Consider the following 19820-nt stretch of genomic DNA (forward strand, 5'->3'; position numbering starts at 1 on the left):
AGTCCCTGATCTAAAACATAAAAAGAGCCACAGACACGATTATAGAGTTGTGTTGTGCAAGAGCTGAGCAGTCAAACACAAATCATCAGTTCTGACCAGGAAACTAAGTAGTTAGGTGGAAGCGATTTACTGTCAGACCCTACACGGGGCTTGCTGGCAACGCACAGCACTGCCCAGTGCTGGGCTGGAGCCGCTTTGGACCTCAGCGGTTTGGATAACAGCCAGAAGAGCTCCGTGCCAGGTTCACAGTCTTAGGCAGACAAACCTGTGGAAGAATCAGCCGTACCAAATACTAGCCAAATGGGACCTGTAAGCATCCATGTACGGATACTTATCAAGTACATGTTACTAAATAAAGTGGAGAAGTGAATTTAGCCCATAACAAACCTCACAACACAAACCAAACCACTTTTATTTCTTTGAATCACTTTTGCCTTTTTTTAGCTGTATCAATCACAGATGTTTTCGCTTTAGCACCAGGGCTGGGCAAACCCGGGTAAACACGATAGCTGTTCTCTAAGAGCGACCAGGTATGGAATACAGATCACCCAAAGCCAGAAAAAAACCCTTTTTCCCCTTCGCCGTGAGGCTTCTAAGAGAGAAGTGATGGCGTTTAGTTTGAGACACCTCACAGCCCCCCACATCCTAAAAGTAGGCGAATCGCGACTGCAGCCCTTCCCAAGAAGAGAGCGGACCCCCGGCTGCCTCTCCCTGGCCCCCACACCGGCGCCCCGCACTTCCCGACCGAGACCACCCTTCCCGTGCCGCCCGGTGCCGCCGCAGCCCCGGGCCGGGCACCGGCCCGGCCCGCCGCCTCCTCGGGGCCACCCGAGCCGCTCAGCCACCGCCTGCTCCAGCTGCCCCCCTTCGGGCAGGGACCCTCGACCTCCCGCCACTCAAAGCGAGGCCGGAGGCGAAACTCCGCGTGGGAGCGGTGGTGGCGGGACCACTCCCGGTTCCCTTCCTCCGCCGGCTGCGGGTGGGGCGGGGGGCGGCGGGCGGCAACCCGCGGCCGGCGCTGGCAGCGCGGGCGGAGCTGCCGCTTTAAGCCGGTCCGGTCCCGAGGGGCGGGGAAGGGGCCGCTGAGGGGAGGGGGCTGGGCGCGCGCGCGCGGCATCGCCCGGCGCGGCCGCGGAGCCCGGGCGGGCGGGCGGGCGGGGGCGGCGGCGGCCCGGGGGCGGAGCGGCGTGAGGGGAGCGGCGGGCGCGGGCTGCCCGTGCGGGAGCGCGGCGGCGGCGGCGCGGCTGGAGGGGGTCCCGGCCCCGCTCACCCGCTATGGCCACGTCCCCGTGCAGCAGCAGCGGCGTCTCGTCGTCGTCCTCGTCGGGGCTGGGCGCGGACGCGGGGCTGGAGATCCGCACGCGCTCCGTGGAGCAGACGCTGGTGCCGCTGGTGTCGCAGGTAGGAAAATCGCCGCGGGAAAACGACCTCCCACCCCCTTCCCCCCACAACCTTCGGGAGGCTCTGCCCGCCCGGGACCGAGCTCGGCCGCCGCCGAAGTTTGCGCGCTCCGGTCTCTCCGGCTGCTCTGAGCCTGCCCCCTCCCGCCCGTCCCGGGATCCCGCCGGCCGCGGGCGGCTGCCGGAGCCGGTGCCGTGTGCGTGATGCTGCTCGCACGCCCGTCCCCGAGAAAGACTGCGAAGTTCCCCGCAAGGTCGCCGCGGAGCGTTGCGTAACGCCGGGCGCTGCGGTGCCGCCGGCGGTCCGAGCCCCGGGCCGCCGCGGCGGGTGGGGGCCGCAGGGCCGGCCCGCCGCCCGAGCGCTCCCGGCTTCCCGAGCCTCCCGCCCGCTGGCTGCCCGCGCGGGAGCGCGCTCCTTCCCTCCCGGCTCGGCGCGGAGAGAGCGCTCGTCTTCCAGGGGCTTTGGCGGAGCTTTGTGTTTTCGCGGTCTGGCCTGAGCGTTGCATTGATTGGAGCTCCTACTGCACCCCGGGATAGTGCCCGGTTTTTAAGAGGTTCGGTAATGGACAAACTGTCTTGAGAACCTTTTAGCATGTCCCTTACAGTGCTAAACGACCTTAAAACCCACCCAAATCGGGTTTTTCATTGCTCTGCTAAGTAATTATATGCCAGTCACTTTGGCGTTGGTGTTTTTTTTTGTTGTTGGGTTTCTTTTTTCAGACATTTAGTTACAAAATTGGCGTTTGACGTACTCATTAGAATTTTTTTTCTTGAAAAATAGTGTCTGAAAACAGCACAGTGTTTGCTATATAGGATTTTTGTGCTTTGAACACTGATAAATAAAGTTAGCAACTCAAAACCTATCTGTGCAAAATCTTCAAGCAATATGTAACAGCTATACAAAAAGAACTGGTCCCGGTGAGGTCAAACTGTGTTTATATTGTCATCATCTATCTGGAAACAAACTGTGATAAGCTTTGTTTTGCATTTGTATGCCTGGACTGCAGGGAGGATTTCTAATGGGTAATTGTGTTTCTGTGCGCATCATGGTAGTGTGTATTTTCTTTTCGGTTCGGAGAAATCAGAATCAGTACAGCAAAGCCCTTCAAAGGGATCGAACCACTTGTTCCAAGGCAAAGTAAAGTTAAATGAATTTTCTAGTCCTGAAACAACCGAGATAAAATAAGGAGACCTCTTTTAAGAAGCTTAAGAGCAGTCAGAAACACATCCAGTTGCAAAAGCTGAATTTAGTTGCATATCTTAAATTTGTACTTTTAACAGATTTATGTGACGATGTTCTTTGGATTTCTCTGGAGTACTGTTTAACAACAATGACCTTATTACCTTTGCAGCAAAACCTGCAGACAAGTGCGTCATGTATGATTTTTCATTATCTACAAAGCCTGTGACAAGATCTTCCAGGAGGGCTAAGCAGCTTTCACTTCCCTCTATACCAGTGTCTGAGCATTTGTGAACACCAGAGCTCAGTGTTTTCCTGCTAAGGTGCTCCAGACTTGAGACAAGTTCCTTGAAGCACGAGCGCTGAGCTCTGTTCATATTCAGGCTGAAGTTGCTGATGGTGTCGGCAGTAGCTCCCTCCACCTGCCTGGTAAAATGCCCCACTTACTGTGGTGGTTTATCAGTTCTGCCTGTACTCATTCATTGACTTTGTTCAGAAATTTATGCAGAATGGTGTTTATAGAGTACTTCTTAGTCTCAGAATTTGCTTGTAGATTCTGCATAAGCTATGCATGCAGTAGCCCTCAGGACTTTGTTTTTCTGCTTGTACAAAATGTGCTTGCAATGAGCTTTGTTCCTACTGTCAAGTTAACTTTACAGTTTACCCTTTTGTTAAAATCTGAGAAGCGCTATGTGATACTTGTACACTACTGAAAAAATAGTCAGAATGTTCCTGCTGCTTTTCACTACTTATTTTAAGCAAACAGGAAACAAAAGGTGCCTTGTATGACAAACTCACTTTCAGTCTCTCATGTGGGATTAAATCTTTTCTTAAAGCAAAAAAAAAAAGCTGCATTGATTTTTATTTAAATTCATGTACTGTATTCATACATCATCATCATTGTAATATTGTAAGCATGTGTTTGCCTGCTTGTTTTTCCTCAGCAATTGTGAGGGTTGGTTTTGTTTGTGTTTTTTTTTTTTTCCTTATAGACTGTGTTGTAACAGAGTACATTTGCAGTAGTATAAGATTCTGATTTTTCCAGCAGGAGAAATTACCCTTAGAGTCATTACTGCATGTACTTATTAAACCAATTAAAATTGGTTTTAAAACTTAGAGTATTTACAGAGTTAAACTAGGTCTGTTCAAACCTTGATGTGGCCCATTTTTAAGAGTGCCACAGATGACAAAGACGGCAATTTTAAGCCACAGTATTAAGCATATTTGCTTCTTTTTCACTGTCTACATAGCTGTACTGTGAAAAGAATCATTGTACAGTATTTTGCAAGGCATGTGGCATGCACTTCAGAAAACATGGCTTCTGGGGTCAAGCACCACAATTTTCTTTAAGCAATATTCTCTTCACTGGGATAGGTGTCTTTAGTTCAGTTTTCCATGCATAAATACTATGGCATTCTTTAAAAGTCTAGATGTCTCTGTCACTGCTGCTACCCATTTCCAGTCTAATTATTTTGGAGTTCATTTTTTTTAATGGGAAGTTTTTGGCAACACATGTCAGGAAGGGTGTTTGAAGTGGTCAGTGCTGACTCATTTAATAACACATCATTTAAACAGTTGAGGAAAAGCAAAGACAGTCAAAAAGCACTTTTCAGGATGTGGCTTCACCAGCGGCTTCCGCAGCTGCCATCTTGTACCTGTTTGCTAGTGTAGGAGCAGTTGGGTACCTTCACAGCTGTGGGAGTTTGTCTAGATCTGTTCTAAGGAAGCATTCTGAGAAACAGCAGAATAGGTATTTGTCAACCTTCACAGTCAGGTACTTGGGAAAAGAGGGATACTTTGAGATCTGTGTGCCTGGAGAAGAGAAGACTCGTTGGAGCCTTCTAGTACCTAAAGAGGACCTGCAAGAAAGCTGGAGAGGAACTTTTTTACAAAGGTGTGTAGTGATAGAGCAAGGGGCAATGGCTTTTAGCTGAAAGTAGATATGTTTAGATAGATGTTAGGAAAAAATGCTTCTCTGTGAGGTTGGTGAGACACTGCAGTGGGTTGTCCAGAGGTGCTGTGGGTGCCCCATCCCTGGAAGTGTTCAAGGCAGATTAGATGGGGCTCTAAGCAACCTGATCTAGTGGAAGATGTCCCAGCTCTTGGCAGAGCAGGAATGGAACTAGGTGGCCTTCCCCTTGCATCCCAAATCATCCTATACTTCTATATCCCAAAAGAACAAAGTCACTTTTCACAGTTGAAGGTGACCTATCCTCCAGCATCTGGAGTGCAGACCAATATGATTACAGCTGCTCAACTTTTAGAAAGCCCATTTTGTGATAGGCACTTTGGAGAATGATTGTGTGCCCACGTGTTACTGAACACATTTTTCCAATTTTCTTGGTATAGGAGATGCTGCCAGAGGTGTTGGAATTGACCTGATCTATATAGTAATAAATATAAGCTTTTAAGCTTTTCTTTTATTTTAGTTACAAAAAGCCCATGATACCAATGCTTCTGAATGCTGTTGTTGTCAGTCTTAGTCTACATAAGTTAACAGTGCCTTGAGGTGAATGAAACAAACCTGTTCTTTACTATCATATTGTTTCCTTGCTTTTTCTGAAGCTAGCTAAAATAATTTCCATTTCAGTAAATGTTATATAATGTTATGTAATGTTTGTCAGTGTTCTGTTTTTCCAGAAGTTTCTGGAGTTGTATATTAGATCCCAAAGAAAAACCCACAGCTGATGTTTTCCTAATAATGTGAGAAGCTCAATGCAGTTTTCAGACTGAAGGTATGACTTTAGAATAGCATTGTGCATCAAGTTAGAGGTCTGTATATAATCTGTAAACTTTTCTGTTTTGTTTTGTTTTTTTTTTTTCCCTTTTTGGTCCATTTACAGGGACTGATATGGGGGCCAGTGCTGTTTAATATCTTTATTAATGATGTGAATCTTGGGGTGAGCATGGACCAGCATGTTCAACAGGCATGTGAACTTCCTTACAGCAAGCTGGGGAGTGTCTGACGCTGTGGATAACAGGGATGCTAGACAGAGGGACAGGCTGGAAAGATGATATGACAGGAAATCTGTGAAGTCCAAGTCGTACAGCTGAGCCAGGGTAACACCATGCAGCAGTAGAGCCTAGGATCAACTGTCCTGAGAAAAACTTTTTGTAGGAATCCTGGAGGACACATTGAACAGGGGTCAGCAGTGATGGCCAGCTGCACCTGCAGACTGCAGAAGTGATTCTTTTTTTTTGTTTGCCACTTGTGAGGCAGCATGGGGTACAGTACCATGTTGAGTTCTGTGCTCCAGGGAAAACACTGGCATAGTGAAGTATGTGACATAAGGGGAGTGGTTGAAGGAAGTGAGCTTGTTCCACCTCAAGAAGAGAAGTGTTTGTTAGTTTCTTGTAGAAAGCTAAGGTGGTACTTTCCTCTCTGTATCATTTGAATCTGAGTGATTTTTTTGTTTGTTTGTTTTTTGATTTTTTTTGTCTGGACAGTGGCAGAGTTTACCACCATCTACAGCTACCCACATAGTGGCAGGTATGGAGAAGACAGAGACAGTCTGATCCCAGACATGTATGGTGACAGAAATTGGGACATGGGAAAGTCTAATGAGATAGGCAAAGATAAGAAGAGAAGGCTTTTATCAATGTAAAGGAGGCCAAACACTGGATGAGGTGTGCAGAGCTCCTACAGAGTCTGCAATTTTGGAGATATTTAGAATGGATAAGACTATAAACAGCACATTCTAACTGGACATGGCTTGAGCAGGGAACTAGAGGAGATGATAGCAAATTGCTTTCATCATAAGCAAGTTGGATTTTTTCCACAGATATCTGTTTCATAATCAAAAGATCTTGCTGCTGAGGGAGTAATGGTCAGCTCAGACCTAGCTTTCATAAGGAAGGCTAAGAATGTACTTTCCCATCTGTATCACTTTGATCTGCAGTGATTTTTTTGGTCTGACATTTTGTTCTTTGGTCAGTGCTGCAAGATGTTTCTGCAATTCTGTAGTTAGATCTTATCTTTACTGTCACAAATAAATTTGGTTCACAAACAAATCTTCATCATTTTATACTTGCTTATCTCTCCTCTCTCTTAATGGTTATGTATAATAATATCCATGTTGTAGTACAGGTTTCTGTACTACAACTATATTAAAGTAAGTAATTATTCACTTTCTAATACCCATCATCTTCCTTTTCATCATTCTGTCTCTTGATGAGGTCAATATTCATACAAAGAATCTGCTTGTTTCTCTCGGAGACTTGTCTCATGTCTTTTGAAAACTGTGGTGTCAGTTTTGTTTCTTAATTTTTTTCAGGTGATGTCTACAGAGAAATCTGGTTGTTTTGTGAGGCAATAATTCCTTTAAAATCAGTTTCATTAAATCTTTGCCCATATTTCATATTTATTAAAGTGTTTACTACTTCTTTTTAAATTTTGTATTGATTTGATATGTACAAGTGTCAGGGCAACATTTGTAACTCAACTGTTGACCTGTTTTTAAGCAGGAGATTGCATGAGTAAGTGGATATAATCCATTGTATCTTTGAGCCCCTTGAAATCTTAGTGAATAACATGTAATGTTGGCGTTGTTCCAGTTCAGTCTAACATTTTCATATCATATTCTGCATATCACTTTGATTCCACACAGATTCTCTGAGTACCTCACAGAGGTACACATTCTGGAGTAGAGATTGCTTCACTTTCTTTTGCAGTTGAGCACAATTATGAATAGCTGCTCTGCTCTGTTGTTATTTTCTGTCAAAAGAATACAGCAAAACTGTGGTAAGGAAGTAACAGAGTACATCAGGGTTAAAACTCCTGAAGAAATGGACTGAAATAGCTGGTACATTGCTGTATCTTTAGTGGAACTGATATCATTCTCCATGGAACTGAAAAAGCATGTACTGTCCAAGAGAGAGATTTAAGAGAAGTATAAAACTGCAGACATGGAATTCAGTGTGCTGCTGTCAGTGCTACTGAGAACTGGCCTTTGGAATTTGTCTGTAGGCTAAGCAGTGGTTTTGGGGAAGCTGTTTTGTGGATTTGCTGGCTTTTGGAAGTCCTCAGATGGCTTCTTCAAGTACATTAATAACAAAAGAAAAACTAGGAGGAATCTGAAACTGTTGCTAAATTTGAGGTGGGACCCTGGTAACAGAGGATACAGAGAAGGCAGAGTTACTGAATGCCTTCTTTGCATCAGTCTTCACTGACAACACCAGCCCTCAGAAATCTCTAACTCAGGAGACCAGAGTAAGGGAATGTAAGGCTTCTGCCTCGTCAAGGAAGATTGGGTTAGAAAACATGTAGGCAAACTTGACATCCACAAGTCAATGGGCCATGATGGGATGTATCCATGATTGCTGAGAGAGCTGGCAGACACCACAGCGAAGGTGCTCACAGGCATCTTTGAAAGGTCAGCGTGGTCGGGAGAGGTGCTGGAGGACTGAAGAAATCAAGTGTCACCCCAGGCTACAAAAAGAGTAAGAAAGGGTAGCCAGGGAACTACTGGCCAGTCATCCTCACCTTAATCCTTGGAAAGATGATGGAGCACCTCATTCTGGATGCATTCTCCATCCACACAGATGACAAGAAGGGGTTCCGGAATAGTCAGCATGGATGCACTAAAAGTAAATCGTGCTTGACCAACCTTATTGACTTCTGTGACGAAACAACTTCCTGAATGGATGAGGGGAGAGCAGCGGATCTTTTCTATCTCATCTTCAGCAAGACTTTGGACACTGTTTCTTGTAACATACTTATAGGCCAACTCAGGAAGTGTGGACTGCATGGGGGGACAGTGAGGTGGTCTGAGAACTGACTGAATCTGAAAGGCAGAACCCAGAGGTTTGTAATCAGTGGTACAGGGTCTAGTGGGAGACCTGTAACAAGTGGTGTCCCCAAGTTCAATACTGAGTATTGTTTAAATTGTTCATCAATGACCTGGCTGAAGAAGCAGGTGCTTCCTCAGCACGTTCACTGATGAGACAGAGCTGGAGAAGTGGCTGATACGCCAGAGGGCTGTGCAGCACTTCAGAAGGACCTTGACAAATTGGAGAGATTGGAAGAGAGGAACCTTCTGAAATTCAGTTGATTTTTGTCTAACAGCTTTAAAGCAGACAGTCCTATATTAAAAGCACTGTTAGGCTTCTAATTTATCACTAGCTCTTTATTCTTGGAAGTCTACAAAAATGGGGGAAAACACCACGTTATCCCTGGCTTTTTTTCCCTCTGCATCATGCATCAGTCTTGTATATAAGCTAATGTTTGAATGTCTGTAGCTGTAGTATTGTATTGCAGTACAGGCTCATTACATACCTACTGTTGAACTTGTTAATCAAATGCATTCTCTTTCTCAATTAGAGTCTAAATAGAAGTATCTCATACTCTCTGGAGTAATTTGTAATCTAAAGGAATATGTGTTGTCTCATTCCCTTCCTGAACTTCAGCCTTCAGTCCAAACTCACATTCTCTTTGGCTTATTTGCATTTCCCATGCAGCAGATGCACTGACAGATTTGTTCCAGCAAATCCCTTGGCTGCCTTGTTTCACTGGGCATTTTTTTGGTACCGCTAGGTCTTTCTCTTTCATATGTCTTAAGGTGCTGAAGGGTTCTTACATTGCTGGCTGGTGCATTGCCCCTTATGGCTCTTTTTGGAGGATGAGAAAATTCTTTTTTGGAAAAAGTAGGATGATCCATATTTGTCTTTAGCTCATTGCATCTGATGGGAAAAAAAAAAAGATCTGCATGCTCTCCTTTTAATGTCTTTGTTTTTCTGTACATTAAAAATCCTGGTAATTTGAAAGCTTTGAAAAACTGTTTCTTGTCTTTTCCAGAATTTTCTTCTTATGAATTAATTTGGTACTCACTTTAGGCTTGAAACTTGGTACTACTGTTGAGTAATAAAATTACATATTGTGATGTAAAGGCTTGTGTTGTAACTTGTATGAAGAGAGGCAAAACCTCCTGCTGAAGTCAGAAAAGTTTACATCCTGTACAGCAGAGAGGCTCTGCCGTGGATCATATGCTGTAACTGCTGTGGGTCCGGAAGCATATGGTGCTGCCTGGGTATTGAGTTGCACCTCCGTAGTTCCAATTAGTCACTAACTCCATGACTCTTCTCCCTGTGGTTCCATAGGTATTGCGGGTTAAGTTCTGAGCTTCTGGTTTGTGTTAAGCATCTTGCGCTCCGTGCAAATTCTTTTTCTGGCAGAAGCTCAGCTGTTACTCAGCCTACACTTGGTGCTCTGTGCCCCTAAAGGAACCTGATGGTTTCACTTCGATTTATGCAGAAGAGTAACTCTCAGGAGATTGTCATCTGGATGTAGAAAAGGTGATTATTTCAAGGTATCAATTGTATTTCTTGGCTGATGTGTTTGCAGGTTTCCTTTTAATGAGACAAGTTTTTAATTGACAGCTTTTAGTCATTGAAGCTAGGTTATTGTGAAACATTGGAAGAGAAATAGATTATCATTTACAGTTGTGGTTTATAAGATATGCTGGGGAGCCCAGGAGTACCTTAGAATAACTTTAAAAGATAAATGAAATTATTTTATTGCATTAATAAATAATGATGTTACTATCACGAATTATATTCTGCTTTACAAGTAAAATTACACTTGAACATTTTATCACATGAGCAATGGCACTATGACGAAACAGCTGTGGTTTCAGGCTTTTTTTTCTGTGAACCCTTGGATAGTAAAATTTGCTTTGAGTTAAGCTTGGCTACTGCTTTATAATGTTCAATACCTTAGTCTTTGATGTGATAAATGAGTCAGACTAACATTTCAAGTGGCTGAAGGAAGATACTTTTTACTGACATAGCTGAAAATCAATTGCTTTTTTCCAATGGTACCATATCCTTTATATTTTTGTGATCTGATTAATGACTTGTGTGCAGATAAAACAAATTTTTGTAGTTCTCCAGTAGAATGAGCATTAAATCAAAACTACCTCTCTATGATCCTGCACAAGAAGAATTAGAGCAGCTTTCTTGCTATTCATCATTGTTAACAGATGGTTTTAGACAGATTAGGTAGAGAAATCCCCAAAGGATGATTTATGAATTAATGATTGCAAACAGCTCTGATTATAGTTTAGTAAAACTGTTGTGTGGTACTATGAGCCTGTGGCTTTCTGCATGGATTTATTTTATGTTTCTTAATTCATTAGAAAAGTATAACTCTTGCTAGATAGAACCTTAAAGTCTATTTTTCACTTATTGAGCTATACTGCATTTCATTAATAGCCTTGTTTAAAGCTAATGGGGTAAATGAGAGGTGATATAAACTGTAGAGCTAAGTTATAATTGTTACTCTACTTTAGATAATGAATTGGATTATTTCTTAGTTGTATGCCTAAAATGAATTCTCAAATGGTAAGATAACTCCTAAGCACAAATCACAAAAGTATTTTATGTGCAAATCCCAAAGTTATTTCTGATGTGCATAAACAAATTAAAAAAATGTTTATTTTGTCTTACAGAAACATGTTTTTATTAAACAGAATTAATACAACCATTTAGAACCACACAAATCCTATTATTCAAATAATAAAGCAAAGTTGTTCTGTAATAACGTAATCTTTTCAGCATGTGAGGGTTATGATAGTATTTTTGTTTGTTTGTTTATTCACAGGCATGAAGAATGTTTACAAGTAGGCGGGTAATGCAGTGCAATGTTGCTAACACTTAACATGTAGGAGTTAGACCAGTGCATGGAGCATTCCCTTTTAATTACCAAAGATTCTATATTGTATCTCTGTGTTTCATTTAAATATTCTTAAATTTTCCAACTGAATGAGTTTTTATTGCCCTGGAGCTCTTCAATGAAGCAATCAAAAGAACATACAGGCACTTTAGCATAAATAAGATGATAGTTCCTGGACTATATTAAGTTTTTGTTTTGCACTCTTGTAGGTGGATAGTAGTTGGATTTGCATAGCATTTTCCAGAGCATACTGTACTTCTCAGTTAATCCCTAGAGCAAGTCTGTACTTTTCAAAGTGGAGTGCCAGGTGTTGCTCTGAGCTGAAGTGGGATGTCAAAAGGCTGCTAAGGAAGCCTTCTCTGAAAGAGGCTGAAGGAACTCTTCTGTCAGGAAGATGCAGTGTAAGAAGGATTGAAGAGCTGGTATTCATGGCGGGGAAGCCACCTGCTTATGTACTAACAAGAAGCATTTTCTACATCTTCAGGAGCCAATCCAGTTTGAATAGAAAGAATTCTCAGTTGCAGAAATAAGTGTGAAATAAGTGTGTTGTCCCTGCTACATCCTTTATTACCATGTCTGAGTTTTTAGTTCCACAACAGTAGTGGGGTTTTTTTTGTTTTTTTTTAATAAGCAGCTCAGAGCTGGCTCAGGCATTGTTCGCACAAGCAGTACAAGGTTAGGTACATTAACAACAGCAAGTTGTGTTTGCCAGTCTCTGGTTTTGAGGTTACCCGATTATGTTAGTAAATAGTTATTTCTGAGACTTGCATCTCTCTGGTGCTGAAAACATGTCTGCATCTGTTTTGACCACATCTGAAAGTACACTTTAAACAATGAACTTCCTTCTGAGTTGGATTTTTCTAGACTTAATCCTGCCCAGGATTTCTAGGTTTGGGTAAGAAAATACTGAAGAGCAATAGGAGGGGAGGAAAATGTACTGCCTGGTATGCCTTGAAACCCAATTGTTTGGTTTACTGGACTGTATACTCACCTTTTCTAGAAAGGTGGTTGTGCATTTCAAGACAGCAGTTGAGTTAGAAAGCCAGTTTTACTTCTGAACACCTTTTGTAATAGTGAATGCATATTTTATGATATCCAGTGTGCTTGTTGATGCACATATTCTATTATGAGAAGAAGTTAAGTTGGACCTTGTTTGAAAAACTGTCTTTGCAAACTCATGGTAAGTTGCTCAAAGGTGCAAATTTTGGTGCCAGCTCTGTGAACTTGCATACATCTCTTTAAAAAGAGAAGCAAGGTTAGATTTGAATTGTCTGAAAATGATCTTTTTCATGGTCACTCATTGCTATAGAAATTCTGAAGACGCCTGTTTTGGGTGAACAGTGGGGCAGTCCTCTGACTTGCATACCATGTGGGACTAAGAGTAAACAAGGTACCTTTGATCATTGGTTAAGCTTCACTAATGATTTTCCAGTGATTGAGCCCCTCTTCCAAGTGTGGAAAAGAGGATAGCATCAATGCAGGTTGTTTTTTGTCTACTTTTCTACTTCACCTCTGCAGATCAGTGGTGATCCCTGGTTTTAAGAAGTCTATGAAAAGAGAACATTAAAAAGAAAGCATATTTCTCTTCTACAGTAGGGTACTTTAATAACATCATTAATTCAATCCTCTACATAATATCAAGAATCCACAGACTGCAAAAATAGTGACTTGTGTCATTCCTTTTTTTCCCCACTCTGATACTCCTTTCCACAATTTACAAAAAATTGGAAATAATTTAATCCCATAGGGGGGCAAAAAAAAAGTACTGAAATTTTCAAAGTTCTTGTTGCTTTGGGGAAAAACAAAACAAAACAAAAAACACCTCCAAAAACTAAACAAAGAAAACCTATCAGGCAAATCCCCAATTCCAAAATAACACACACTGGAGGAAATAAATTGATGTCAATTTGCTGCACTACATTTGAACAAGTTCATCTATATCACATCTTAGCTAATAATTTCCTCAATGCTATTTGGTTTGGAACTTGAAATTTAAAAGTTTCTTGGTTTTCAAGGAATGCATTCAGCACAAAGAAAGAGTATTCACTGCTATAGTATAGTCTTGTTCTGAGTTGAATCCTTTCTTTTGATCTCTTTTAAGAATTCCAAGAATGCCTAACAAGTACCTAGCAATGGTACTGATACTCTGAGGTGTGTATTTGAATTTGAAGTTGTGTACTCTTCTATTTCCTGGTGAACTTTGCAAAGAGTAGATTTTAAGTGTAGATGTGAAGGAGGTGAAGAGGACTGTTTTCATCTCTTCTAGAAAGTATTTCTACCTGGTGAAGGTATTGTGCTTGTGAGAACTGTACATTAGATATTATGGTATTTTAAAATTTAATGTACAGTTTGCAGTTAGCCAGCTGGAAATCTGGTTGCAAGTGCATTGTAGCTCATGTTGCATTTGCTTGTTTAATTCTCATTATATTTTCTAGGCAAACATGTGGAGGTCTGTGGGATGTAAGATATTAGGTGAGGTACTCCAGTGATCTGAGCTGGTTAGGCTGTTTGTGTGGTGCTTGGCAGCTCCTGCTTGTCCCTGCAGGTCATGGATTGTTCTTCCTTCCTTTTCAAAGGTGGCTTACCAGCTTGTTAGACACTGCATGTGAAAGATTGCCTGAGGCTCTGCTAAGCATGTTAGCATTTGCCCACAGATAAGTGAACCAACCTACAGGTTGTTACAGTTTGTTTAATTTGCTTCCCTAAAGATTTTTATAAAAGATGTATATAAAACCAACGATAATATACTTTTAAAAAGCCTCCAGGTAAAGGTACAATGCCACAAGTCTCAATGCCATAGGTTTAAGTACTCAGTAGTCTTGGATATGCAGTGCATTTGTACTGCTCTTCTAGACACCAGTCCAGAGGGACTACGAGGAAAATTCATAAATAGAGGATAGCTGGATTACATCACTTCATGGAGGCTGTCTCAAAAGTGTTGACTTAGCATCCTGAGCGATGTGTTGAGGTCTGTGTGACTTCTGCAAGAAGAGTTGATTGTCCCTTTGTATAATAATGTATAGAAGAAACTGTTCTGGTTAAGTAGTCTATAAAGCAGGGGCAATTGTCTGAAATAATGTTTTCAGCATTAAAAAATTATGGGTTCTTACAGTTAACTAGTGCATTAGTAGTTAGCAACCTTTGAAAACTTCTAAAATTGAGTTTCTGCAAAGTTTATTTCTTGTATTTTTCACAAAATTAAATATGAATAGGAAGATACAAATTTTCTGATTCAAAAAACCCACACACCAGCTGAACTTTTAAAAAATACTTTAGTGCTTGAAATTGTACAAAAAGCTTAGGATGTCCATTAGTGCCTGGACAGGCACCTAATCTTAACAGACTTTTGTTTTCTAGGACAGATGAGCAGGTAGTCCTTGTTCACTTCCTAAGATCCCTGAGGCTCATCTTGTGATGACAAGTCTGTGTGGCAGTTCTGCTTGTAGCCCTTATGGACAGGATGTCAAATGCTAGCTGCTGCTTCTCTGCTCTGTCTGACGCATGGTTGTATTCTGTAGTGGGTGTGGGTGTTGGAACAACATGTGCTGCTGTCTGGCTAAATCAGTCTGAAGACCTGATCCTCCTCTAGGAGTGTGCAGGACCTAATGAGAGACAGTACCTAAAATATAATGTTAGAAGTTCCTCTCTGTCTCCAAACACAAGATGAGCTAATGAAAGTACAAGCAGTGTGGGAAAGGCCTTTTTGACCAAGATTTCCATGTGTTGTATTCAATGCAACTAAATTTACCTTACAGCACTCTTCTTGTAGGAGTTTGTAACTTCTTTCCCAGTATCTAATCTGTGCTATTACATTTTCTTAGCAAAGACTGTTCATTCCTGGTATTACTTTTTTTTTTTTTTTAGAAGGAAATTTTCTACCATTATAAAGGTAATGGAAGGTAGAAAGCAGAAAATACACAAAATGAAAGTGGAGCTGTTACTGTAAGGCAGCTAATCCTCATTGTATAGAGATAACATATTGAATTTTTTCTAGCAGGAAAGCTGATCTATATAGAATATAAAGAATCAACGGCCTGGGTTGGAAGGGACCTTAAAGGTCATCTAGTTCCAATTCCCCCTGCCAAGGGCAGGGATATCTTCCAGTAGATCTGGTTGATCAGGGCCCCATCCAGCCTGGCCTTGAACACTTCCAGGGGTAGGGCATCCCCTTCTCTAGGCAGCCTGTTCTAGTGCTTCACCACGCTGAGGGTAAAGATCTTTTTTCCTAATATCTAAACAGTTCTTGTTTCAGTTTGAAACCACTCCCCCTTGTGCTGTCACTACATGCCCTTGTAATAGACCCTCTCCATCTTTCCTGTAGACTCTTTTCACACACTGGAAGTGAGGTCACTCAAAGCATTTACTTTTCCAGGGTGAATATGAGTGTGTTGGGTTTGTGTAGCAAGGTTTTGGTAATGGGGAGGCTACAGGAGTGGCTTCTGCAAGAAGCTGCCAGAAGCTTCCCCCATGTCTGGCAGGGCCAGTGTCAGATGGCTCCAAGATAGACCCACTGGTTAAAGCCAAGTCAGTCAGGGATGGTGGTAACACCTCTGGGATAATGTGTTTAAGAGCAGGGAAAATTTATTGTGCAGAAGTAATTGCAGCCAGAGAAGAGAGGAGTGATAATATGAGACAAACAATTCTGCAGACTCCAAAGTTGGTACTCCAGTTGCAGGACTAGAGATTCCCTTGCAGCCCGTGGTGCAGACCATGGTGAGGCAGTTGTCCCCCTACAGCCCCATCCCTGCAGGTTCAGAGGGATGCAGAGATCCATGCTGGAGCAGGTAGATATCTGAAGGAGTCTGTGACCCTGTGGGAAGCCTGCACTGGAGTGGTTCCTTGCAGGGCCTCTGGCCTTGGGGAGATGAGCCTATGTTGGAGCAGGTTTCCTGACAAGATCTGTGATCCCAAGGAGCACCCATGCTGGAGCAACCTGTTCCTGAAGGAGGAAGGACTGGAGCCTGTGGGAGAAACCCATGCTGGAGAAGTTTGTGAAGAACTGCAGCCCATGGGAAGGATGTGTGTGAGAAGTTCATGGAAGACCATCTTCCATGGGAGAGACCTCATGTTGGAGCAGGGGAAAGAAACCTCTTGCTGAGGAGGAAGCAGCAGAAACAGCATGTGAGGAACTGATCACAGCCACCATTCCCTGTCTCCTTGTGCTGGTGGAGGAAAGGAGGTAGAGAATCAGAAATAAAGGCCAGGAGGGAGGGATAGAGGTAAGGTATTTTTAAGATGCGTTTTACTTCTCACAATCCTACTCCAATTTGGTTGGTCATAAATACGTGTAATTCCCCCAAGCAGAGGCTATTTAGGCTGTGATGGTAACTGGTGAGTGATCTCTTCCTTCCTTATCTCAGCCCAGAAGCCTTTTATTATATTTTCTCTCCCTTTTCCTGCTGAGGAGGGGAATGATAGAGTGTCTTTGGTGAGTACCTGGCATCCAGACAGTGTCAACCCGCCACACAAGAGGCAGTAACAAATATTACTCTTGAGAGTCTAAATTGTCCTGTGTATAATGTGGATACTTTCATAAGGAGAGAGGTGGGCAGGATATCTTCCAAATATGACTTGTCAGTTTAACTCTTGTGTTTGTAGCAGGGGCTGTGAAATAGCTGTTTCCTTTGGTTTTATTTATAGATGTCTATAAATACTTCCTGAAACCTAGTCTCTTTAAGTATCACTTAATTCTGTCATGCAAGACTTAATTACACTGACAATAAATAGACATTAGAATATTTTTAGCTAAGTGTGCTGTCATGATGCTTCCTGAGCATGAAGTATATAATGACATAAATGTCAGTATCTGAAGGTCCTCAAAAAGATCTGAAAACAGCTGCTCAAAAATTGCCACAACTGAGCTTGTTTTCTTAAATATGATGTACATCTTGAATACATTATGGCTATATCTCTTAGTTTTGGTAAAGTTTTTGAGAAAAGGCCATTCTTTTTCTGTGGCTTCTCATAACAAGTGGCAAAAGAATGTAGCTGACAGATTCTTGAGACACTCCTTAAACTGATTGTCTCAAATCTCAGATAAACATTCCATGGAAATAGTGTTAGAACTCACATTAAACAGAGGGTGAGTACCATCAAAAGGACTGTTTCCTTTCTAGGACCTGATCAGTAAATCCTTAAGTAAACAGCATGTAACGTATTGCTCTTGTTCAAAGAGACTTGCAGGTAATCTTTTCAGCTGCTCACTCCTGTCCAAACATCACAGATGTCGGTGACTGGGAAATACATGATCAGACTATAACAGATTAAATATCTGGGAGGCGTTAAGCTTGAAGAAGGCCTTAGATGATGTTCGAGGACTTGCAGGTGTTTCCTTCATTACAAAAAAATTAAAACATAGTAATAGGTCTAGTCTGGTTCCAACTGAATAGACTGCAGGGGAAAAGCAATTATAATCTGAAGCATCTTAAGTGTTGCAAGTTTTACTAGTTCAGCTTTTTATAGGCTCTTAGGGTTCCTTCGGTTGGTTGTTGCAGAGAAAATTTCTTGTTAATTTTGTCTGGGTCTTTCCTTTTCTCCATTTAACTTGTCCAATTTTTTATCTTTGTTTTAAACATTGCTTAAAAGTAAGGAGCAAACCTTTGCTTATTCTTTATTTTAGAAGTCTTTCTTATTGACCTGTTAATGCTCCCTGCTGTATTTGTGTTCTGAGGCAATTATTATTGAGTGCTGGAATGGTTAAATAATCTTTGCACTGCTTATTAGCATCAATTTCCTTCAGTCTATCACTTAATGTACTAGTGAAATTCCTCTCCTTGCTAAGTTAAGATCTTGTTCTTTTTTTAACCCCGTTAATTACAAGCTTAATTAAGTCTTGAAAAGAATCCTAAACTGCAGTTGCCATTACCTCTGCTTTTTTCAAAACTTCGCTTGACGTGGAAGATGTATCTGTCACTCTTAACACTCTATGAGGGAATGAGAATGCATAATTCTGAAAAATCTTTCTCATTGTTTATAGAGCAGTGTTTTCTGCAGGTGGCAGGTTATGAGAAGCCCATCTGGTATCTGAACAGCTTTCCTCATGCCTTTGATATTATTACATTTGGTTTATGTGTAACTCATATTTCTAGAACCAAACCCAACCCTTTTTTCTTTAACTGATCAATATTTCATATCTTTCTTTTATCATGACCTACCTACTTCTATTTCAGGGCTGTTTGCTACTTAGTTTTTTATAGGAAACATCTTATCAAATCTGATATCAGTATAGGCTGCATTTGCTATATAATGTTGGTCGCACTCCAAAGAGGTGTTACATGAAGCTGTTTGCTCTGATGTTTCAAACTTGTTGACCAACTTTTGTATTGGTTCTCTCACAATGGTTGTTTTTAACTGTCAATCCATACAGTTTTTTGACTTCCCTGAAAAAAGTATGGAGCACAACCAACTTCCCTCCATTCCAATGTTAAAGATAGTTACTATATTGGCCCTAAGTTAGCCTGTCTGAGAAGAAATTATATTACCCAGCTAAGAGTTCATTATTCCAGGAGGTATTTTCAAAGCCCTTGCTGCTGTGTATATAGGTTGAGTTTAATCTTGATCTACAAGCCACTCAAGTGGCTGTCTAGAGTAGGTCATAGAATCAGAGGATGGTTTGGGTTAAAAGGGACCTTTCAAGACGATCTAGTTCTTCCCTCCTGCCATGGATAAGGATACCTTCCACTGGACCAGGTTGCTCAAAGCCCCAGGTTGTTAAAACTACCTGGACTTGAACTCTTAAAATGATGGGGCTTCCACAGCTCAGGGAAATTGTTCCAGTACCTCATCACCTTCATGGTAAAAAATTCCCTCTTTAAGTCCAATCAGAATCTACCCTCTTTTAATTTAAAAATGTTGACCTTTCTACTTCAAAAACTAAACAGGTCTTGGTAAAAAGTCTTTCCTAATCTTCTAAGCCACCTTTATATGTTAAAGGCTGCTCTCCCTGGAGCCTTCTGCAGGCTGAATCACCCCAGCTCTCTCTGCCTGTCTTTGCCCATAGAAGAGGGTGCTCTATCCCTCTGACCATCTTCATGGCCCTCCTCCGAGCTGTCTTCAACAGGTCCATGTCCTTCTCTTGGGGACCCCAGAGCTGTACACCCCTCGCCAGGTGGGGTCTCACCAGAGCAGAATAGAGGGGCAAAATTCCCTCCATCAGCCTGCTGGCCATGCTGCTTTTGATGCAGCCCAGGGTACAAGCATATTGTTGACTCATGTCCAATTTTTCTTGCACCAGTACCCCCAAGTCATTTTCTGCTGGGCTGTTCCCAATCCATTCATCCCCTAGCCTGCATTGGTAGTGGGGATTGTCCCAGCTCCAGTGTAAGACCTTGTGTTTAGCCTTGTTGAACTTCATGAGGTTAAGATGATACTAGTGATAAGACCTGTCAGAACACTTGCTTACTCTTGCTGAACCTTGGCAGGGGGAGTAGAGGGGTTGTTTTCTGCTGCAGAAACTATGATGCCCTCTGAAAAGAGTGCAAAAGAAATTACAGAAATGTAAAAGGCACTTGTGTTCCTGAGAGTGTTTTGTAAAACTTTAATAAGGGAATTTAACCTGTGATATCTTAATAAT

At 42.0% G+C, this 19820-nt stretch overlaps 1 protein-coding gene across 3 annotated transcripts in view; it reads left to right on the top strand.

The window, feature by feature from the left end:
• Positions 1 to 1216: 1216 nt before the first annotated feature.
• Positions 1217 to 19820, top strand: part of CTNNAL1 (catenin alpha like 1) — a 57149-nt gene continuing 38545 nt past the window's right edge. For 2 of the 3 annotated variants that reach the window (XM_021528720.3, XM_021528721.3), the window contains exon 1: positions 1217 to 1401. In XM_021528720.3, the coding sequence (XP_021384395.1) occupies positions 1276 to 1401 (126 nt within the window). In that variant the 5' untranslated portion in view covers positions 1217 to 1275. Of the gene's footprint in view, positions 1402 to 2752; positions 3010 to 19820 lie in introns of all 3 variants that reach the window. The other variant, XM_085571791.1, reaches the window with a different exon arrangement.

Source organism: Lonchura striata, chromosome 2 (assembly GCF_050655825.1).
Source record: "Lonchura striata isolate lonStrDom1 chromosome 2, ASM5065582v1, whole genome shotgun sequence".
NCBI classification, from domain to species: Eukaryota; Metazoa; Chordata; class Aves; order Passeriformes; family Estrildidae; genus Lonchura; species Lonchura striata.